Here is a 22,828-nt window from a genome sequence, read left to right on the forward strand (position 1 = left end):
AGTGCAAAGCCTTTATTCACACTCCATTCACAGCTTGGTATTCTGGATCCGAGGTCTAGATCTCCACACAGCCACCAGCACCAGAGAAGAGACCACAAGCACAGTGGAGGCAGCGACGACCAGCAGCCCATAGCTCAGGAACCGGGGTGCTGTGGAGAGAAGAGCTTTAGTCAGGGGTCAGACACAGGGAACAGGATCAGACACTCGGCCTCCAACCCCCTCCCTCACCTTCAACATGGGAATCCAGTTGATCCAGAGCTGGAAGCTCAGACCCAACCAGGATCACTTCCCCACTGGACACCAGTGCAGTTTCTCTGGAGGAGTCCTGGGCCATTTGAGCAACAGCTCTTCCTGCAAGAGGACAGGACACCAGCATGAGGAAAGGATACACACAGCTGACTGGCGCGCGCACACAACTGCCCATCCCGAGAGAACTCACTCCTCCTGCCACAGGTGGGCACACAGCGGTCAGTCGCAGTCGGCTGGCACACTGCCGCACTACAGTGGATGAACACCTGGAGAGAGCAGAGCAAGGGTCACTGCACAGCCCAGGACCAGCCACCACCTCCTTCCCCACAAGCTGCTCCCTACCTTCTCCATCAGAGGCACCTGAGAGGCAGGATCCACAAAAGTGAACATCTGAATCATGAAGCGCTGGTAGTGCGTTGGGTACGGCAGCCCTGAAGAGCCACCCACAGGGATCAAGGTGGTCTGGTAGTTGTCACCTCCGTAGGGACACCTGCAAGGACAGCAACAGGGAGGGTGAGCCCTGCCACAAGGGGACACCACTGAGACAAGCCAGTCGGAGCCACAGGGGTCAGGTTACCCAGCAACCAGAAGGCTCCAGCTGGGCTGGCTGAGAGGACTGGGAGTGGAAGTGGCCCAGCAGTCCCCCAGGGTCAGGACAATGTTGCGGTCAGTCCTGCTCAAGATGTGGACCTCCACATACACAGGATCCCGCAGCACCTTGGTCACAGGGTAGTCCAGGTCACTGTAGTAGGAGTCATACAGCTCTCCTGAGGACGAGAGCAGCAGCGGGGTTCAGCAGGAGCCCCACACACTCGGCTCACACAGCCCAAGGCCTGACAGCTACCTCTTGCAATCCTGAGCTCCACACGGAGAGGTCCTGGGGACACTGCCGGAGGGGGTGGGGAGACCGTGTAGACCACAGCCTGCACTGGAACAAGGTCATCGTCTGCATACCTGCACTGGAAGAACAGCCTGGAGAGAGAAGCGGGCAGTCATGGGATCCAGACAGGACCTGGCAAGACCAGAACACTTTGGGAAGCAGCAGCTGCTCACTCACTTGTAGAAACTGTCCCTTGTGATGGAGCCAGCAGGTCCCCCAATCACGGCAAATGTTGAGGACATCATGTTCTCATACACCACAGCACCACCTTCAATCTGGAGGAAGGGCACATGAACAAGGTCAGGAATCACCACAGGAACAACATCCTCAGCTGAAGGATCAAGCCCCTCACCTTCATGCTGGTGCCACAGGCACTGACTGGGAACTGGAACATGGCAAAGCCAGCGGTGGTGCCAACAGGGCCACAGGGGGCACTCCTGCCCCCCTGCAGGCTGACTGAATCCAGGCTCAGCTGAGGGCTGGTGGCATTCCTGGACAGGACCACCACAAACTGGCCATCCCTGGTGCACTGGACAGTCACTGGAGGAAAGCAAGAGCTGGTAAACCAAGCCTGGTAAGCTCATCATCAAAGACGCTCAAGAGCCAAAAACCCACCATCATTCCCATAGTAACAGCGATTTCGGCTGGACTGATCAAAGCAGCAGTTTTTAGCTTCACAGTCGCTTTTACCGATAGTCAAGTCACCACATGCTATCTTGTCACTGTCATTAACCAGGCACTTCTGAACCTGAGCTACAGACCAATCCAACGCCAGCAAAAACCACACAAGGCACAACCCCATCCTCCCTCTGCTCATTGACTTCTCCATCGTGAAACTCGGCGAGGAACTGCAGACAAGCGGCGCTCAGCTCCTGAAATACTCGCTGCGCCCTGATTGGCTGAGGGCGGCGATTGGAGGGCTGTAGCGCGCGCACGAGGACTTCGGACACTCAGAGCGTCATCCGAGTCAGCTGATTAATCGCGGAGCGTCCTGTTCGACTGGAACGAGCTCTCATGCGGGTTAGACTAATGTGTCTGACTCAAAACTAAATATTTATGGCGTCTGTTAGTTAGGGTGACCATATTTTGTTTTTCAAAAAAGAGGAGGGGGGAACGATCGTCGACACTCGACACATGCCTCCAAAGTAATGAATCTTTATTACGTTTTCTAATCAAAAATCCATTTAAACTCTCTCATTTTTATCAATCTTCTTAGTAAACTTTTAAACACTTGCAGGGTTGCTCTTTCTCTTCCATAATGGCAAACAAGGAAAAAAATATAGCCCTATTTTTAAAAGTTTTCTTTTTTCATTTTAACACAACAAAAGTCTTAACATCTGATTAGCATCGATTTGGCTCTAACGTTATTTCTATAATTCATTTATACTCGTCAATTAATATTTTTCGAGGCCAGGCGTTTAATTTATTAACGCTCATTGGAATTTTAATTGAAAAGAGGCGGAGTACATTATGCTGCGTTTTTGCGTTGTATTACTAAAAATCGTTTCTACAGAATGAATCGTTTGGCTAATTACTCTCCCCAACGAGCAGAAAACTGAGATGTAAGAATATTTCAACATGAATTCGTCCACTGGTTTGGCGCGAATGTTTTCTTGAAAGACCGCTAGAACCCCGGCCGGCGGAGAAGGTTAAAACCGAGAGTTCAGCGTTTTGTGCTGAAACCCCGGAGGAAGACTGGGTCGACCAAATCACTATATTTTCACAGTATGTACCTTATTTACACGGCTTTGCATACAGGGGTTTTGCCACCTGCCTGAAAAAAATAGTAAAATGTTGATTGTTTGAATGCCTATAGATTTTCTATTTTTTAAGAAAAGTGCAAAATTGTCTTTTAAAATAAGGATTACAGTAGTACATTCGATTCTAAATATTTGAGTAAATAAACGTTGGATGGAAACTCACTTGAAAAATGTCTAAGCTCAGTGAGAATGTGGTTTTCAGACTTCTAACAAATGAGCTGATGATAGAATTCAACTTCGCTGGCACAAACTGGAGAGATCAACGACAAAAGAGGGGCCTGGGAGACATCTTTCTAGAGCAATTCAAGGTGCTCTTATTCCATGTTGTACTTTCAAACTTTGGGTGCTCTTTAATTAGGACAGACTTTATTGCTCAATTACTAGGATGCAAGCTAAATTGAATACAAGGATTAAGCTTTGAGCTTAGTAAACCCTAATGGTTCTTTTTTGAGATTATATTCAAGAAGAGATTCATCATTTCTTTGAGTACTAATATTATAACATTTTCTTCTAGCTGCGCTGGTGATGTCCCACCCAACAGCAACAGAAAAAGAAATAAAGGAGCACACAATGCATTAGTTGAAGAATGCGTATGCAAGGCAGGGGGCCTGGAAGTCTGGACACTGAAACGGATAAATTGCTGGTTCTAACAGTTAGGACAATTAGACAGGGCTTTGCATATGGTGGACAGTACAAATTCTTAACTTCATACTGTAATATTTTCTTGGAAATAGAGGAGTTGTACATTTTAAAATGGATTCAGATTGAAATATGGTTTGGAGATAACTGGCATCTTCATGGAATTACTATATATAGCCATGTTACTAGAATGTGTAGTTGAAGTTTACAATATTGTAGCATTTTAACTACATTTTTCAGAATGAATTTCTGAACCAAGTCATTGGCTTGGTTTACTACTTTCTACACTGATCTTTGATGTAGATAGTCCTCTAAAGTTGTCTGTATAATAGAACTCCAACCATTTATGTATAATGAACATATCATAGACCTTGGAATTTCATTCCAGCTAAATTAAGGACCACATTTATACATCTAAAGGCATGCATTTCATAGACATAGTCAGTGTCTTTTCCCAATGGGTAAACAGCCCTACAACCCTCTCTCCCAGGATGCACGGGTTCTCCTGCACTAGTGAATTAGTAAAACACTCCTGCAGGCAAGCTTGAAAGGGCAGCTGGTGTTCCGCCCCCCACCCCGGATTTTGTGTCCCTGCTCTTCTGCCATTAAGCAGATACTAAGAACACGCCTGGGACTCCCACAGGAACATGAACAGCTGGTGTTCTTCCAAATTGCAGCAACAGTTTGCTGGACTAGCTGTAGTAAGAGTGGCAGTAGCCTTTGACAGCACCACATGCATACCCAACCCATCCAGACCCCCCTGCAGCACAGCAAGAATCAGCTCATGACAAGAGACACTTTGCAACCAGTTTATTCCTCGTTCACATCAGGTCAGTTCATGGGTTTGTGTTGCTTCCTCCTGTGCAGGACTGTCCCCAGCAGAGCAGCACAGACCAGCCCCACAGCAGTCACCACACCAGCCAGGATCACAGCCTCCACAGGCAGGCCTGGAAAGAAAGCACAGAGGAGCCTCAGCAAGCGGGCACTGCCACAGAGAGGGGCCAGCTGACATGACAGCACCTCCTGCCAGTACCTGTGGCTTTGCCCTCCTCTGCTCTTAGCTGGGAGCTCTGGCCTTCTGCCTCCACTGGCCTCTCAGCAACCTGCTCTTGCAGCACAAACACGGGACCAACAGTGGCGTCAGCTTCCCACTCAGGAGCTGCAACAAGAGCAGGACAAGCCTGGCTGTAGACCACCCTGCTTGACCCCCCCCACTTTCCCGAGGAGATCCATGCCATGAGTGGCAGAGCAAGGGTGCCTTACCCCCTGTAGAAGCCAGGTCCCTCCTGCTCCTGCCACCCCAATACCTGGATCGTACAGTTGCCCCACAGCTGGAGTCACAGCAGCTGCAGACCTGGTCACTCCCATCCACTGATCTCCACCTACAGCAGGGACACAGGGTCAGAGCAGCTCCCTCACCTGAGCACCAGCTGGACACAGCAGCTCCCTGCCTCCTCACTGACCTGCTGCCCTCAGTGTAGCAGTCCTTGTTCAGGGGGTCCACACTCTGGGAAGCAGGAGTCACCTTCAGGTGGCAGGTGATGTAGATCTGCCAAGAGCACGAGTGGATCAAGCTACACCCAGGCCTCCATCTTGGGCTTGTAATGGACATGCTGTTCTCACAACCGGCACAAACCCATGAAAGCAGAAGGGATCAGGATCAAGTACTCACTGAGCTCCTGGCATCCTGATAGAACCTGAAGGCATCCAGCTTCATCTGCAGCTTGGTGTCCTGGGTTCTTGGCATGAACTGCGAGCTGGAGCCTGTGGATTTGGCATCAGTCAGGCACCTGAAAGGAGAGAAGGCAGTGTAGAACTGGAGAGACGGCAGGCAGTGTTCACTAGCGCAAGCCACCCGAGGTCACACCCACCCATAGTTCTCAATGAAGGAGTAGCTGGGGGTGGAGGTCTGGTCAGGGACCAAGGTGGCCACGCAGCTGTCCACGAAGAGCCGAAGGGGCTGGTGGTTGGCCTGGGTGACGGAGGCTTCGATGTTCAGGACGTCCCCCAGGTAGAAGACATTGGAGGACCTCTGGGAGCTCCAGTCATCTGGATGGGAAAGGAACCCCAATCTCAAGCACAGATCCCATTGATCCAACTGCACTGTCTGTACAGTCACACCGTGCTTCATCTCGGGGGGAGACCTACCACTCATGAGCCTCAGGGAGAAGCCCAGCAGATCCTCAGCAGACTTGGTGGAGGTGTAGGGGACCCAGGTGGGCTTCAGGGCATTGCTGCTCACATTGTAGAGCCTAGCAGACAGGAGGCAGGTGTCAGCAGGGAGTCAAGCTCCAGGCACTCAGCCCTGCTGCTCCTCCAGGACTCACCTCATGTAGTGACACTCGATACCCACAACAGCGCCATTCGTTCTCACTATGGGGGTGTTGGCCACCGGCTTCGGGGTGTAGTTGAGAGAGAAGCTGTACACCAGTTGCTCATCCACGGTCTAGACAGATCACAGATCCAGTCACCCAACAGCCGAGAACCCGAAGCTGCCCAACCGCAGAACCACTTACCGTCAGCACACTGCGACACGCCTGCAGCTCAGCCTCGAAGATCAGGAGCTGCGCCGCGGTGTCCTGCCGGGTGACCGCACAGTCTCCCAGGCTGAGATCCGAGGCGTCGATCAGCTGCCCGGTGCCGAACAGGTCCGTCTTGACCTGCACCACGATCGTACTCTCCCCGCACTGCGCCGACACAGCCCGGATAACCTGCTGCTTCTGCTGCCGCGGCAGCAGAGGCGAGTCCAGAAAGGCGACCCCCTTGCGCCTGACGCCGGATTGGACGTTAGCGCGGGCGCGCCATTGCGCAGCGTCACACAGAACTGCGAGGAACAGCAAGGTCAACAGCCGAAAGGAAAGACCACTAGAAAACCCCATCTCGAAATGAAAACACCTCGCAAAACCACGATACCTGCTGTTCGCGAGCTCCTTCCTTTTAAAGCCCCCCAGACTTTCACGCGTGATGACGTTCAGGTCCGCAGAGTGAAGATTTTCACGAGGACCCGAACTCTGTCCGCTCACACGCAGGAGGACAGGATATTGAATCAACCCCGTGGAAAAGCCATTGTAGTTAAAGCGGAGGACGATCGCGGAGACTAATTTCTCCTGAGTAGACTGCTGATTGTTTACAATGAATATTAGAAACTAGGATCTCCGCTGTATTTTGCGGTCACGGTATCTAATATTTCCTGTTACAGCTGTTGCCTCTGACAAGATGTAAAAAATGAATAAGATAAGAGGTAGTTCCGAAACGTCTGCATTAACATCAATTATAAGATTATTATCGAATTCAAACTGTGAATGTCTCCTTCTGCCGAAATGACCATTGTATAGTTACAGTCTTGTAAATGATAAAACTCCTTCTTTGTTTTCGTTCGAATGTTCTTCTGCTTCGCCGGTCAATTTGGAGGAAAAGCGCTGGGTGAACGATTTCAAGAATTAAAAGCCTACAACGACATCTTTCGTGTTTTAACTATGTCCCCGTGGTGAAAAGGGAGAAACTCGACGTGATATTTCCTTCTCCGGATCTGCGTGCAGTGCAGACACGCTTTGTCCCAGCGAAAATGTCGGACGCGCGCGGAGCGCAGACAACTGTTCTCACACCTTCCGATCCAGGAGCGAAACAGGCGCCTGGCGTTGCTGCTCTTTCCATTAGCAGCCGCGCTTGATCGTTTGCAACAGATTAAAAACGGGCTGCACGCATGCTTCTCTGTTAGCATGGCTTTGTTGCAGCTCTGGGGTCCTGGGTTCGATTCGTGGTGGGGTTTCTTTTGGGGGAGTTTGCAAGCTCTCCATTTTCACCCCACCGTCCAAATAGTGTAGGTGCTGTCACGGTGAACCGGCCGAACTAACTCCCCCCGCACGTGTAATGGTCCGTTGTGTGTCGGGATAGGAAGCGGCTGGTCCCCGCTCGCTGTTGGGCTCTGTGCTTTCAAGTTGTTTCGTGTAGACGACCTGTTGAGAAATCCTACTCATTATTAGTTCTTCTTGTGAAACTCAACTGTGCATCGCCCATTTCTCTTGCTTAAACCTGTATTTTACACACGAAAGATACATTTGTAGCGTAATAGGAATTGTGTGACCCATCTATAGATTTTCTAACATTTTTATCCAGTAAAGAGGTCCAAGAAAACAATGAATTTCCGATACAGTGGGGGTGTTACAGACATATGCCTAGCTTTCCTGTTTAATGTTTCCATGCTATGTTTCTGCTGTAATGGTGTGTCATCCTGACATCATGCGTCACATTTCAGTTTTTGATATTTGTTCAGATATCTGCCAACAAATAAGTAATTTTTGTCTTTAACAATTCTCTGCGTGAGCATGTACTGTGCCCTCCAGAATTATTGGCACCCTTGGTAAAGATGAGCAAAAATCATAATTATTCTGGAGGGCACTGTAAGGTTGCATTAAAAATTCTGATTTGAAAAGGGTGTGCAAGGACCATTTGTTACCCAGCAACATTTGTAAAGGGTCTGAATACTTCTGCAAGGCACTTTAGCTGCTTTCAGGGACACAGACAAGCAGTCGTGGATTCTTAGTAAGGACTCTGGTAAAGAACTGCCAACCACTGCCAATGATTGTTGGAAGTAATGCAGAGACATTCCTGCCCCCAGCGTTCATCACAGGCATCTTGTTCTCACAAAATGAGATGAGACATGTTGCCCTTGTGGCAAAACATTAAAGAGCGGGGCTGGTCTGGATTTCAGGCAGCCCATTTGCTTAAGGTGAACGAGTGAGGGAACTAACCAGGCTCCTGAAGTGCTTCAGCAGGCAGCATTAATCTAGCTCTACAGACTCAGTCAAGAACAGAAGGCAACAGGTTAATGAGATAGCAGCCCACTTCCAGCTATCACTACTGACAGGAGTATTTCACTACGAGACCACTGCTCTCGTGACTCAAATTTGTGAACAGGCAAGTCATTACAGATGGATAAACACATCGTCTACTGGACATCCCAAAGTACGGGACAGGCTAAACCAGCTAGCTGGGAGCAGGGGTGTAGCCTAGGTGGAACTGGGCAAGAGAGCCCAAGTACACCCCCCACAAGCTACAGTTCTTCAAGTTGGAGAGGTGCCCCTATGCTGGCAGGACAGCCAGTTAGAGCCCAGGCCACTCACTTTTGCACAGGCCCACCCCCAAGTGTAAGCACTTGAACATGAAATTGGAAAACACTGATCCCCACCCAGACTCTTCCAGCTTCTTCTGAGCATGCTGGAAGAGCTAAAGCAAGTAGGTGCAGGCACACAGGATGTAAACAAGGGGTGATGCAGTTGTGCATGACTACCCCTACACACAGTAAGTACTTAGTACAGTAGGATTAAAGAGAATGATGGAACTCTCCCACAATCAGTACATTTTGGGAAGAGAGCTCACAAGAAGGCATTGCAGAGGCAATGATACTGAAATCCACAGGGACTGGAAGGGGCATCAAGGAGGTGGTATATAGCCATGCTTGTCTGTTCTTTAACTACAGACACTGGTCAAGCAAGTAGAAATCATGGGTAATAAGAAGGAAGAGAAGGAATTGCACTGATTAGCTAAATGTGGAAAGGAAGCTTAATGGGGTGTCAAAAACCGAGGCAGATTCACATCTTTCCCGAAGAAACAGCCAGGAAGCTAGAAGCTCACCATCACTAGCATACCACATGGAGGTATCACCACTGCCACCATGAGAGTCACAAGGAACACACTAAAACAATACTAAGCCACGATGAGTAGAGATCAGTGCAAAGCCTTTATTCACACTCCATTCACAGCTTGGTATTCTGGATCCGAGGTCTAGATCTCCACACAGCCACCAGCACCAGAGAAGAGACCACAAGCACAGTGGAGGCAGCGACGACCAGCAGCCCATAGCTCAGGAACCGGGGTGCTGTGGAGAGAAGAGCTTTAGTCAGGGGTCAGACACAGGGAACAGGATCAGACACTCGGCCTCCAACCCCCTCCCTCACCTTCAACATGGGAATCCAGTTGATCCAGAGCTGGAAGCTCAGACCCAACCAGGATCACTTCCCCACTGGACACCAGTGCAGTTTCTCTGGAGGAGTCCTGGGCCATTTGAGCAACAGCTCTTCCTGCAAGAGGACAGGACACCAGCATGAGGAAAGGATACACACAGCTGACTGGCGCGCGCACACAACTGCCCATCCCGAGAGAACTCACTCCTCCTGCCACAGGTGGGCACACAGCGGTCAGTCGCAGTCGGCTGGCACACTGCCGCACTACAGTGGATGAACACCTGGAGAGAGCAGAGCAAGGGTCACTGCACAGCCCAGGACCAGCCACCACCTCCTTCCCCACAAGCTGCTCCCTACCTTCTCCATCAGAGGCACCTGAGAGGCAGGATCCACAAAAGTGAACATCTGAATCATGAAGCGCTGGTAGTGCGTTGGGTACGGCAGCCCTGAAGAGCCACCCACAGGGATCAAGGTGGTCTGGTAGTTGTCACCTCCATAGGGACACCTGCAAGGACAGCAACAGGGAGGGTGAGCCCTGCCACAAGGGGACACCACTGAGACAAGCCAGTCGGAGCCACAGGGGTCAGGTTACCCAGCAACCAGAAGGCTCCAGCTGGGCTGGCTGAGAGGACTGGGAGTGGAAGTGGCCCAGCAGTCCCCCAGGGTCAGGACAATGTTGCGGTCAGTCCTGCTCAAGATGTGGACCTCCACATACACAGGATCCCGCAGCACCTTGGTCACAGGGTAGTCCAGGTCACTGTAGTAGGAGTCATACAGCTCTCCTGAGGACGAGAGCAGCAGCGGGGTTCAGCAGGAGCCCCACACACTCGGCTCACACAGCCCAAGGCCTGACAGCTACCTCTTGCAATCCTGAGCTCCACACGGAGAGGTCCTGGGGACACTGCCGGAGGGGGTGGGGAGACCGTGTAGACCACAGCCTGCACTGGAACAAGGTCATCGTCTGCATACCTGCACTGGAAGAACAGCCTGGAGAGAGAAGCGGGCAGTCATGGGATCCAGACAGGACCTGGCAAGACCAGAACACTTTGGGAAGCAGCAGCTGCTCACTCACTTGTAGAAACTGTCCCTTGTGATGGAGCCAGCAGGTCCCCCAATCACGGCAAATGTTGAGGACATCATGTTCTCATACACCACAGCACCACCTTCAATCTGGAGGAAGGGCACATGAACAAGGTCAGGAATCACCACAGGAACAACATCCTCAGCTGAAGGATCAAGCCCCTCACCTTCATGCTGGTGCCACAGGCACTGACTGGGAACTGGAACATGGCAAAGCCAGCGGTGGTGCCAACAGGGCCACAGGGGGCACTCCTGCCCCCCTGCAGGCTGACTGAATCCAGGCTCAGCTGAGGGCTGGTGGCATTCCTGGACACGACCACCACAAACTGGCCATCCCTGGTGCACTGGACAGTCACTGGAGGAAAGCAAGAGCTGGTAAACCAAGCCTGGTAAGCTCATCATCAAAGACGCTCAAGAGCCAAAAACCCACCATCATTCCCATAGTAACAGCGATTTCGGCTGGACTGATCAAAGCAGCAGTTTTTAGCTTCACAGTCGCTTTTACCGATAGTCAAGTCACCACATGCTATCTTGTCACTGTCATTAACCAGGCACTTCTGAACCTGAGCTACAGACCAATCCAACGCCAGCAAAAAACACACAAGGCACAACCCCATCCTCCCTCTGCTCATTGACTTCTCCATCGTGAAACTCGGCGAGGAACTGCAGACAAGCGGCGCTCAGCTCCTGAAATACTCGCTGCGCCCTGATTGGCTGAGGGCGGCGATTGGAGGGCTGTAGCGCGCGCACGAGGACTTCGGACACTCAGAGCGTCATCCGAGTCAGCTGATTAATCGCGGAGCGTCCTGTTCGACTGGAACGAGTTCTCATGCGGGTTAGACTAATGTGTCTGACTCAAAACTAAATATTTATGGCGTCTGTTAGTTAGGGTGACCATATTTTGTTTTTCAAAAAAGAGGAGGGGGGAACGATCGTCGACACTCGACACATGCCTCCAAAGTAATGAATCTTTATTACGTTTTCTAATCAAAAATCCATTTAAACTCTCTCATTTTTATCAATCTTCTTAGTAAACTTTTAAACACTTGCAGGGTTGCTCTTTCTCTTCCATAATGGCAAACAAGGAAAAAAATATAGCCCTATTTTTAAAAGTTTTCTTTTTTCATTTTAACACAACAAAAGTCTTAACATCTGATTAGCATCGATTTGGCTCTAACGTTATTTCTATAATTCATTTATACTCGTCAATTAATATTTTTCGAGGCCAGGCGTTTAATTTATTAACGCTCATTGGAATTTTAATTGAAAAGAGGCGGAGTACATTATGCTGCGTTTTTGCGTTGTATTACTAAAAATCGTTTCTACAGAATGAATCGTTTGGCTAATTACTCTCCCCAACGAGCAGAAAACTGAGATGTAAGAATATTTCAACATGAATTCGTCCACTGGTTTGGCGCGAATGTTTTCTTGAAAGACCGCTAGAACCCCGGCCGGCGGAGAAGGTTAAAACCGAGAGTTCAGCGTTTTGTGCTGAAACCCCGGAGGAAGACTGGGTCGACCAAATCACTATATTTTCACAGTATGTACCTTATTTACACGGCTTTGCATACAGGGGTTTTGCCACCTGCCTGAAAAAAATAGTAAAATGTTGATTGTTTGAATGCCTATAGATTTTCTATTTTTTAAGAAAAGTGCAAAATTGTCTTTTAAAATAAGGATTACAGTAGTACATTCGATTCTAAATATTTGAGTAAATAAACGTTGGATGGAAACTCACTTGAAAAATGTCTAAGCTCAGTGAGAATGTGGTTTTCAGACTTCTAACAAATGAGCTGATGATAGAATTCAACTTCGCTGGCACAAACTGGAGAGATCAACGACAAAAGAGGGGCCTGGGAGACATCTTTCTAGAGCAATTCAAGGTGCTCTTATTCCATGTTGTACTTTCAAACTTTGGGTGCTCTTTAATTAGGACAGACTTTATTGCTCAATTACTAGGATGCAAGCTAAATTGAATACAAGGATTAAGCTTTGAGCTTAGTAAACCCTAATGGTTCTTTTTTGAGATTATATTCAAGAAGAGATTCATCATTTCTTTGAGTACTAATATTATAACATTTTCTTCTAGCTGCGCTGGTGATGTCCCACCCAACAGCAACAGAAAAAGAAATAAAGGAGCACACAATGCATTAGTTGAAGAATGCGTATGCAAGGCAGGGGGCCTGGAAGTCTGGACACTGAAACGGATAAATTGCTGGTTCTAACAGTTAGGACAATTAGACAGGGCTTTGCATATGGTGGACAGTACAAATTCTTAACTTCATACTGTAATATTTTCTTGGAAATAGAGGAGTTGTACATTTTAAAATGGATTCAGATTGAAATATGGTTTGGAGATAACTGGCATCTTCATGGAATTACTATATATAGCCATGTTACTAGAATGTGTAGTTGAAGTTTACAATATTGTAGCATTTTAACTACATTTTTCAGAATGAATTTCTGAACCAAGTCATTGGCTTGGTTTACTACTTTCTACACTGATCTTTGATGTAGATAGTCCTCTAAAGTTGTCTGTATAATAGAACTCCAACCATTTATGTATAATGAACATATCATAGACCTTGGAATTTCATTCCAGCTAAATTAAGGACCACATTTATACATCTAAAGGCATGCATTTCATAGACATAGTCAGTGTCTTTTCCCAATGGGTAAACAGCCCTACAACCCTCTCTCCCAGGATGCACGGGTTCTCCTGCACTAGTGAATTAGTAAAACACTCCTGCAGGCAAGCTTGAAAGGGCAGCTGGTGTTCCGCCCCCCACCCCGGATTTTGTGTCCCTGCTCTTCTGCCATTAAGCAGATACTAAGAACACGCCTGGGACTCCCACAGGAACATGAACAGCTGGTGTTCTTCCAAATTGCAGCAACAGTTTGCTGGACTAGCTGTAGTAAGAGTGGCAGTAGCCTTTGACAGCACCACATGCATACCCAACCCATCCAGACCCCCCTGCAGCACAGCAAGAATCAGCTCATGACAAGAGACACTTTGCAACCAGTTTATTCCTCGTTCACATCAGGTCAGTTCATGGGTTTGTGTTGCTTCCTCCTGTGCAGGACTGTCCCCAGCAGAGCAGCACAGACCAGCCCCACAGCAGTCACCACACCAGCCAGGATCACAGCCTCCACAGGCAGGCCTGGAAAGAAAGCACAGAGGAGCCTCAGCAAGCGGGCACTGCCACAGAGAGGGGCCAGCTGACATGACAGCACCTCCTGCCAGTACCTGTGGCTTTGCCCTCCTCTGCTCTTAGCTGGGAGCTCTGGCCTTCTGCCTCCACTGGCCTCTCAGCAACCTGCTCTTGCAGCACAAACACGGGACCAACAGTGGCGTCAGCTTCCCACTCAGGAGCTGCAACAAGAGCAGGACAAGCCTGGCTGTAGACCACCCTGCTTGACCCCCCCCCCACTTTCCCGAGGAGATCCATGCCATGAGTGGCAGAGCAAGGGTGCCTTACCCCCTGTAGAAGCCAGGTCCCTCCTGCTCCTGCCACCCCAATACCTGGATCGTACAGTTGCCCCACAGCTGGAGTCACAGCAGCTGCAGACCTGGTCACTCCCATCCACTGATCTCCACCTACAGCAGGGACACAGGGTCAGAGCAGCTCCCTCACCTGAGCACCAGCTGGACACAGCAGCTCCCTGCCTCCTCACTGACCTGCTGCCCTCAGTGTAGCAGTCCTTGTTCAGGGGGTCCACACTCTGGGAAGCAGGAGTCACCTTCAGGTGGCAGGTGATGTAGATCTGCCAAGAGCACGAGTGGATCAAGCTACACCCAGGCCTCCATCTTGGGCTTGTAATGGACATGCTGTTCTCACAACCGGCACAAACCCATGAAAGCAGAAGGGATCAGGATCAAGTACTCACTGAGCTCCTGGCATCCTGATAGAACCTGAAGGCATCCAGCTTCATCTGCAGCTTGGTGTCCTGGGTTCTTGGCATGAACTGCGAGCTGGAGCCTGTGGATTTGGCATCAGTCAGGCACCTGAAAGGAGAGAAGGCAGTGTAGAACTGGAGAGACGGCAGGCAGTGTTCACTAGCGCAAGCCACCCGAGGTCACACCCACCCATAGTTCTCAATGAAGGAGTAGCTGGGGGTGGAGGTCTGGTCAGGGACCAAGGTGGCCACGCAGCTGTCCACGAAGAGCCGAAGGGGCTGGTGGTTGGCCTGGGTGACGGAGGCTTCGATGTTCAGGACGTCCCCCAGGTAGAAGACATTGGAGGACCTCTGGGAGCTCCAGTCATCTGGATGGGAAAGGAACCCCAATCTCAAGCACAGATCCCATTGATCCAACTGCACTGTCTGTACAGTCACACCGTGCTTCATCTCGGGGGGAGACCTACCACTCATGAGCCTCAGGGAGAAGCCCAGCAGATCCTCAGCAGACTTGGTGGAGGTGTAGGGGACCCAGGTGGGCTTCAGGGCATTGCTGCTCACATTGTAGAGCCTAGCAGACAGGAGGCAGGTGTCAGCAGGGAGTCAAGCTCCAGGCACTCAGCCCTGCTGCTCCTCCAGGACTCACCTCATGTAGTGACACTCGATACCCACAACAGCGCCATTCGTTCTCACTATGGGGGTGTTGGCCACCGGCTTCGGGGTGTAGTTGAGAGAGAAGCTGTACACCAGTTGCTCATCCACGGTCTAGACAGATCACAGATCCAGTCACCCAACAGCCGAGAACCCGAAGCTGCCCAACCGCAGAACCACTTACCTTCAGCACACTGCGACACGCCTGCAGCTCAGCCTCGAAGATCAGGAGCTGCGCCGCGGTGTCCTGCCGGGTGACCGCACAGTCTCCCAGGCTGAGATCCGAGGCGTCGATCAGCTGCCCGGTGCCGAACAGGTCCGTCTTGACCTGCACCACGATCGTACTCTCCCCGCACTGCGCCGACACAGCCCGGATAACCTGCTGCTTCTGCTGCCGCGGCAGCAGAGGCGAGTCCAGAAAGGCGACCCCCTTGCGCCTGACGCCGGATTGGACGTTAGCGCGGGCGCGCCATTGCGCAGCGTCACACAGAACTGCGAGGAACAGCAAGGTCAACAGCCGAAAGGAAAGACCACTAGAAAACCCCATCTCGAAATGAAAACACCTCGCAAAACCACGATACCTGCTGTTCGCGAGCTCCTTCCTTTTAAAGCCCCCCAGACTTTCACGCGTGATGACGTTCAGGTCCGCAGAGTGAAGATTTTCACGAGGACCCGAACTCTGTCCGCTCACACGCAGGAGGACAGGATATTGAATCAACCCCGTGGAAAAGCCATTGTAGTTAAAGCGGAGGACGATCGCGGAGACTAATTTCTCCTGAGTAGACTGCTGATTGTTTACAATGAATATTAGAAACTAGGATCTCCGCTGTATTTTGCGGTCACGGTATCTAATATTTCCTGTTACAGCTGTTGCCTCTGACAAGATGTAAAAAATGAATAAGATAAGAGGTAGTTCCGAAACGTCTGCATTAACATCAATTATAAGATTATTATCGAATTCAAACTGTGAATGTCTCCTTCTGCCGAAATGACCATTGTATAGTTACAGTCTTGTAAATGATAAAACTCCTTCTTTGTTTTCGTTCGAATGTTCTTCTGCTTCGCCGGTCAATTTGGAGGAAAAGCGCTGGGTGAACGATTTCAAGAATTAAAAGCCTACAACGACATCTTTCGTGTTTTAACTATGTCCCCGTGGTGAAAAGGGAGAAACTCGACGTGATATTTCCTTCTCCGGATCTGCGTGCAGTGCAGACACGCTTTGTCCCAGCGAAAATGTCGGACGCGCGCGGAGCGCAGACAACTGTTCTCACACCTTCCGATCCAGGAGCGAAACAGGCGCCTGGCGTTGCTGCTCTTTCCATTAGCAGCCGCGCTTGATCGTTTGCAACAGATTAAAAACGGGCTGCACGCATGCTTCTCTGTTAGCATGGCTTTGTTGCAGCTCTGGGGTCCTGGGTTCGATTCGTGGTGGGGTTTCTTTTGGGGGAGTTTGCAAGCTCTCCATTTTCACCCCACCGTCCAAATAGTGTAGGTGCTGTCACGGTGAACCGGCCGAACTAACTCCCCCCGCACGTGTAATGGTCCGTTGTGTGTCGGGATAGGAAGCGGCTGGTCCCCGCTCGCTGTTGGGCTCTGTGCTTTCAAGTTGTTTCGTGTAGACGACCTGTTGAGAAATCCTACTCATTATTAGTTCTTCTTGTGAAACTCAACTGTGCATCGCCCATTTCTCTTGCTTAAACCTGTATTTTACACACGAAAGATACATTTGTAGCGTAATAGGAATTGTGTGACCCATCTATAGATTTTCTAACATTTTTATCCAGTAAAGAGGTCCAAGAAAACAATGAATTTCCGATACAGTGGGGGTGTTACAGACATATGCCTAGCTTTCCTGTTTAATGTTTCCATGCTATGTTTCTGCTGTAATGGTGTGTCATCCTGACATCATGCGTCACATTTCAGTTTTTGATATTTGTTCAGATATCTGCCAACAAATAAGTAATTTTTGTCTTTAACATTTCTCTGCGTGAGCATGTACTGTGCCCTCCAGAATTATTGGCACCCTTGGTAAAGATGAGCAAAAATCATAATTATTCTGGAGGGCACTGTAAGGTTGCATTAAAAATTCTGATTTGAAAAGGGTGTGCAAGGACCATTTGTTACCCAGCAACATTTGTAAAGGGTCTGAATACTTCTGCAAGGCACTTTAGCTGCTTTCAGGGACACAGACAAGCAGTCGTGGATTCTTAGTAAGGACTCTGGTAAAGAACTGCCAACCACTGCCAATGATTGTTGGAAGTAATGCAGAGACATTCCTGCCCCCAGCGTTCATCACAGGCATCTTGTTCTCACAAAATGAGATGAGACATGTTGCCCTTGTGGCAAAACATTAAAGAGCGGGGCTGGTCTGGATTTCAGGCAGCCCATTTGCTTAAGGTGAACGAGTGAGGGAACTAACCAGGCTCCTGAAGTGCTTCAGCAGGCAGCATTAATCTAGCTCTACAGACTCAGTCAAGAACAGAAGGCAACAGGTTAATGAGATAGCAGCCCACTTCCAGCTATCACTACTGACAGGAGTATTTCACTACGAGACCACTGCTCTCGTGACTCAAATTTGTGAACAGGCAAGTCATTACAGATGGATAAACACATCGTCTACTGGACATCCCAAAGTACGGGACAGGCTAAACCAGCTAGCTGGGAGCAGGGGTGTAGCCTAGGTGGAACTGGGCAAGAGAGCCCAAGTACACCCCCCACAAGCTACAGTTCTTCAAGTTGGAGAGGTGCCCCTGTGCTGGCAGGACAGCCAGTTAGAGCCCAGGCCACTCACTTTTGCACAGGCCCACCCCCAAGTGTAAGCACTTGAACATGAAATTGGAAAACACTGATCCCCACCCAGACTCTTCCAGCTTCTTCTGAGCATGCTGGAAGAGCTAAAGCAAGTAGGTGCAGGCACACAGGATGTAAACAAGGGGTGATGCAGTTGTGCATGACTACCCCTACACACAGTAAGTACTTAGTACAGTAGGATTAAAGAGAATGATGGAACTCTCCCACAATCAGTACATTTTGGGAAGAGAGCTCACAAGAAGGCATTGCAGAGGCAATGATACTGAAATCCACAGGGACTGGAAGGGGCATCAAGGAGGTGGTATATAGCCATGCTTGTCTGTTCTTTAACTACAGACACTGGTCAAGCAAGTAGAAATCATGGGTAATAAGAAGGAAGAGAAGGAATTGCACTGATTAGCTAAATGTGGAAAGGAAGCTTAATGGGGTGTCAAAAACCGAGGCAGATTCACATCTTTCCCGAAGAAACAGCCAGGAAGCTAGAAGCTCACCATCACTAGCATACCACATGGAGGTATCACCACTGCCACCATGAGAGTCACAAGGAACACACTAAAACAATACTAAGCCACGATGAGTAGAGATCAGTGCAAAGCCTTTATTCACACTCCATTCACAGCTTGGTATTCTGGATCCGAGGTCTAGATCTCCACACAGCCACCAGCACCAGAGAAGAGACCACAAGCACAGTGGAGGCAGCGACGACCAGCAGCCCATAGCTCAGGAACCGGGGTGCTGTGGAGAGAAGAGCTTTAGTCAGGGGTCAGACACAGGGAACAGGATCAGACACTCGGCCTCCAACCCCCTCCCTCACCTTCAACATGGGAATCCAGTTGATCCAGAGCTGGAAGCTCAGACCCAACCAGGATCACTTCCCCACTGGACACCAGTGCAGTTTCTCTGGAGGAGTCCTGGGCCATTTGAGCAACAGCTCTTCCTGCAAGAGGACAGGACACCAGCATGAGGAAAGGATACACACAGCTGACTGGCGCGCGCACACAACTGCCCATCCCGAGAGAACTCACTCCTCCTGCCACAGGTGGGCACACAGCGGTCAGTCGCAGTCGGCTGGCACACTGCCGCACTACAGTGGATGAACACCTGGAGAGAGCAGAGCAAGGGTCACTGCACAGCCCAGGACCAGCCACCACCTCCTTCCCCACAAGCTGCTCCCTACCTTCTCCATCAGAGGCACCTGAGAGGCAGGATCCACAAAAGTGAACATCTGAATCATGAAGCGCTGGTAGTGCGTTGGGTACGGCAGCCCTGAAGAGCCACCCACAGGGATCAAGGTGGTCTGGTAGTTGTCACCTCCGTAGGGACACCTGCAAGGACAGCAACAGGGAGGGTGAGCCCTGCCACAAGGGGACACCACTGAGACAAGCCAGTCGGAGCCACAGGGGTCAGGTTACCCAGCAACCAGAAGGCTCCAGCTGGGCTGGCTGAGAGGACTGGGAGTGGAAGTGGCCCAGCAGTCCCCCAGGGTCAGGACAATGTTGCGGTCAGTCCTGCTCAAGATGTGGACCTCCACATACACAGGATCCCGCAGCACCTTGGTCACAGGGTAGTCCAGGTCACTGTAGTAGGAGTCATACAGCTCTCCTGAGGACGAGAGCAGCAGCGGGGTTCAGCAGGAGCCCCACACACTCGGCTCACACAGCCCAAGGCCTGACAGCTACCTCTTGCAATCCTGAGCTCCACACGGAGAGGTCCTGGGGACACTGCCGGAGGGGGTGGGGAGACCGTGTAGACCACAGCCTGCACTGGAACAAGGTCATCGTCTGCATACCTGCACTGGAAGAACAGCCTGGAGAGAGAAGCGGGCAGTCATGGGATCCAGACAGGACCTGGCAAGACCAGAACACTTTGGGAAGCAGCAGCTGCTCACTCACTTGTAGAAACTGTCCCTTGTGATGGAGCCAGCAGGTCCCCCAATCACGGCAAATGTTGAGGACATCATGTTCTCATACACCACAGCACCACCTTCAATCTGGAGGAAGGGCACATGAACAAGGTCAGGAATCACCACAGGAACAACATCCTCAGCTGAAGGATCAAGCCCCTCACCTTCATGCTGGTGCCACAGGCACTGACTGGGAACTGGAACATGGCAAAGCCAGCGGTGGTGCCAACAGGGCCACAGGGGGCACTCCTGCCCCCCTGCAGGCTGACTGAATCCAGGCTCAGCTGAGGGCTGGTGGCATTCCTGGACACGACCACCACAAACTGGCCATCCCTGGTGCACTGGACAGTCACTGGAGGAAAGCAAGAGCTGGTAAACCAAGCCTGGTAAGCTCATCATCAAAGACGCTCAAGAGCCAAAAACCCACCATCATTCCCATAGTAACAGCGATTTCGGCTGGACTGATCAAAGCAGCAGTTTTTAGCTTCACAGTCGCTTTTACCGATAGTCAAGTCACCACATGCTATCTTGTCACTGTCATTAACCAGGCACTTCTGAACCTGAGCTACAGACCAATCCAACGCCAGCAAAAACCACACAAGGCACAACCCCATCCTCCCTCTGCTCATTGACTTCTCCATCGTGAAACTCGGCGAGGAACTGCAGACAAGCGGCGCTCAGCTCCTGAAATACTCGCTGCGCCCTGATTGGCTGAGGGCGGCGATTGGAGGGCTGTAGCGCGCGCACGAGGACTTCGGACACTCAGAGCGTCATCCGAGTCAGCTGATTAATCGCGGAGCGTCCTGTTCGACTGGAACGAGCTCTCATGCGGGTTAGACTAATGTGTCTGACTCAAAACTAAATATTTATGGCGTCTGTTAGTTAGGGTGACCATATTTTGTTTTTCAAAAAAGAGGAGGGGGGAACGATCGTCGACACTCGACACATGCCTCCAAAGTAATGAATCTTTATTACGTTTTCTAATCAAAAATCCATTTAAACTCTCTCATTTTTATCAATCTTCTTAGTAAACTTTTAAACACTTGCAGGGTTGCTCTTTCTCTTCCATAATGGCAAACAAGGAAAAAAATATAGCCCTATTTTTAAAAGTTTTCTTTTTTCATTTTAACACAACAAAAGTCTTAACATCTGATTAGCATCGATTTGGCTCTAACGTTATTTCTATAATTCATTTATACTCGTCAATTAATATTTTTCGAGGCCAGGCGTTTAATTTATTAACGCTCATTGGAATTTTAATTGAAAAGAGGCGGAGTACATTATGCTGCGTTTTTGCGTTGTATTACTAAAAATCGTTTCTACAGAATGAATCGTTTGGCTAATTACTCTCCCCAACGAGCAGAAAACTGAGATGTAAGAATATTTCAACATGAATTCGTCCACTGGTTTGGCGCGAATGTTTTCTTGAAAGACCGCTAGAACCCCGGCCGGCGGAGAAGGTTAAAACCGAGAGTTCAGCGTTTTGTGCTGAAACCCCGGAGGAAGACTGGGTCGACCAAATCACTATATTTTCACAGTATGTACCTTATTTACACGGCTTTGCATACAGGGGTTTTGCCACCTGCCTGAAAAAAATAGTAAAATGTTGATTGTTTGAATGCCTATAGATTTTCTATTTTTTAAGAAAAGTGCAAAATTGTCTTTTAAAATAAGGATTACAGTAGTACATTCGATTCTAAATATTTGAGTAAATAAACGTTGGATGGAAACTCACTTGAAAAATGTCTAAGCTCAGTGAGAATGTGGTTTTCAGACTTCTAACAAATGAGCTGATGATAGAATTCAACTTCGCTGGCACAAACTGGAGAGATCAACGACAAAAGAGGGGCCTGGGAGACATCTTTCTAGAGCAATTCAAGGTGCTCTTATTCCATGTTGTACTTTCAAACTTTGGGTGCTCTTTAATTAGGACAGACTTTATTGCTCAATTACTAGGATGCAAGCTAAATTGAATACAAGGATTAAGCTTTGAGCTTAGTAAACCCTAATGGTTCTTTTTTGAGATTATATTCAAGAAGAGATTCATCATTTCTTTGAGTACTAATATTATAACATTTTCTTCTAGCTGCGCTGGTGATGTCCCACCCAACAGCAACAGAAAAAGAAATAAAGGAGCACACAATGCATTAGTTGAAGAATGCGTATGCAAGGCAGGGGGCCTGGAAGTCTGGACACTGAAACGGATAAATTGCTGGTTCTAACAGTTAGGACAATTAGACAGGGCTTTGCATATGGTGGACAGTACAAATTCTTAACTTCATACTGTAATATTTTCTTGGAAATAGAGGAGTTGTACATTTTAAAATGGATTCAGATTGAAATATGGTTTGGAGATAACTGGCATCTTCATGGAATTACTATATATAGCCATGTTACTAGAATGTGTAGTTGAAGTTTACAATATTGTAGCATTTTAACTACATTTTTCAGAATGAATTTCTGAACCAAGTCATTGGCTTGGTTTACTACTTTCTACACTGATCTTTGATGTAGATAGTCCTCTAAAGTTGTCTGTATAATAGAACTCCAACCATTTATGTATAATGAACATATCATAGACCTTGGAATTTCATTCCAGCTAAATTAAGGACCACATTTATACATCTAAAGGCATGCATTTCATAGACATAGTCAGTGTCTTTTCCCAATGGGTAAACAGCCCTACAACCCTCTCTCCCAGGATGCACGGGTTCTCCTGCACTAGTGAATTAGTAAAACACTCCTGCAGGCAAGCTTGAAAGGGCAGCTGGTGTTCCGCCCCCCACCCCGGATTTTGTGTCCCTGCTCTTCTGCCATTAAGCAGATACTAAGAACACGCCTGGGACTCCCACAGGAACATGAACAGCTGGTGTTCTTCCAAATTGCAGCAACAGTTTGCTGGACTAGCTGTAGTAAGAGTGGCAGTAGCCTTTGACAGCACCACATGCATACCCAACCCATCCAGACCCCCCTGCAGCACAGCAAGAATCAGCTC

General features: G+C 49.2%; 5 protein-coding genes across 5 annotated transcripts; all 5 read right to left on the reverse strand.

Moving 5' to 3' along the window:
- Positions 1 to 27: 27 nt before the first annotated feature.
- On the reverse strand, positions 28 to 1,958 carry LOC148838464 (zona pellucida sperm-binding protein 4-like). Its single transcript, XM_088911186.1, has 9 exons — positions 1,745 to 1,958; positions 1,482 to 1,669; positions 1,307 to 1,404; positions 1,094 to 1,221; positions 827 to 1,016; positions 592 to 739; positions 440 to 515; positions 229 to 351; positions 28 to 149 (listed from the first exon to the last, which is right to left on the reverse strand). Exons 1-9 carry the CDS (start codon positions 1,956 to 1,958, stop codon positions 28 to 30), a joined length of 1,287 nt encoding a protein of 428 aa, XP_088767312.1.
- A 2,368-nt stretch (positions 1,959 to 4,326) lies between these two features.
- On the reverse strand, positions 4,327 to 9,181 carry LOC148838465 (zona pellucida sperm-binding protein 3-like). Its single transcript, XM_088911187.1, has 10 exons — positions 9,163 to 9,181; positions 6,045 to 6,352; positions 5,856 to 5,974; positions 5,677 to 5,780; positions 5,400 to 5,577; positions 5,201 to 5,318; positions 4,992 to 5,077; positions 4,792 to 4,910; positions 4,562 to 4,687; positions 4,327 to 4,475 (listed from the first exon to the last, which is right to left on the reverse strand). The coding sequence occupies exons 1-10, from the start codon at positions 9,179 to 9,181 to the stop codon at positions 4,360 to 4,362; spliced, it is 1,293 nt and encodes a 430-aa protein (XP_088767313.1). The 3' UTR covers positions 4,327 to 4,359.
- A 103-nt stretch (positions 9,182 to 9,284) lies between these two features.
- On the reverse strand, positions 9,285 to 11,215 carry LOC148838466 (zona pellucida sperm-binding protein 4-like). Its single transcript, XM_088911189.1, has 9 exons — positions 11,002 to 11,215; positions 10,739 to 10,926; positions 10,564 to 10,661; positions 10,351 to 10,478; positions 10,084 to 10,273; positions 9,849 to 9,996; positions 9,697 to 9,772; positions 9,486 to 9,608; positions 9,285 to 9,406 (listed from the first exon to the last, which is right to left on the reverse strand). Exons 1-9 carry the CDS (start codon positions 11,213 to 11,215, stop codon positions 9,285 to 9,287), a joined length of 1,287 nt encoding a protein of 428 aa, XP_088767315.1.
- Positions 11,216 to 13,586: 2,371 nt separating this feature from the next.
- LOC148838467 (zona pellucida sperm-binding protein 3-like) lies at positions 13,587 to 18,440 on the reverse strand. Its single transcript, XM_088911190.1, has 10 exons — positions 18,422 to 18,440; positions 15,304 to 15,611; positions 15,115 to 15,233; positions 14,936 to 15,039; positions 14,659 to 14,836; positions 14,460 to 14,577; positions 14,251 to 14,336; positions 14,051 to 14,169; positions 13,819 to 13,944; positions 13,587 to 13,732 (listed from the first exon to the last, which is right to left on the reverse strand). The coding sequence occupies exons 1-10, from the start codon at positions 18,438 to 18,440 to the stop codon at positions 13,617 to 13,619; spliced, it is 1,293 nt and encodes a 430-aa protein (XP_088767316.1). The 3' UTR covers positions 13,587 to 13,616.
- Positions 18,441 to 18,543: 103 nt separating this feature from the next.
- LOC148838468 (zona pellucida sperm-binding protein 4-like) lies at positions 18,544 to 20,474 on the reverse strand. The gene is made up of 9 exons (XM_088911191.1): positions 20,261 to 20,474; positions 19,998 to 20,185; positions 19,823 to 19,920; positions 19,610 to 19,737; positions 19,343 to 19,532; positions 19,108 to 19,255; positions 18,956 to 19,031; positions 18,745 to 18,867; positions 18,544 to 18,665 (listed from the first exon to the last, which is right to left on the reverse strand). The coding sequence occupies exons 1-9, from the start codon at positions 20,472 to 20,474 to the stop codon at positions 18,544 to 18,546; spliced, it is 1,287 nt and encodes a 428-aa protein (XP_088767317.1).
- Positions 20,475 to 22,828: the final 2,354 nt, after the last annotated feature.

The sequence above is a fragment of the Atractosteus spatula genome, chromosome 3 (genome assembly GCF_055471065.1).
Source record: "Atractosteus spatula isolate fAtrSpa1 chromosome 3, fAtrSpa1.hap1, whole genome shotgun sequence".
Taxonomy (NCBI): domain Eukaryota; kingdom Metazoa; phylum Chordata; class Actinopteri; order Semionotiformes; family Lepisosteidae; genus Atractosteus; species Atractosteus spatula.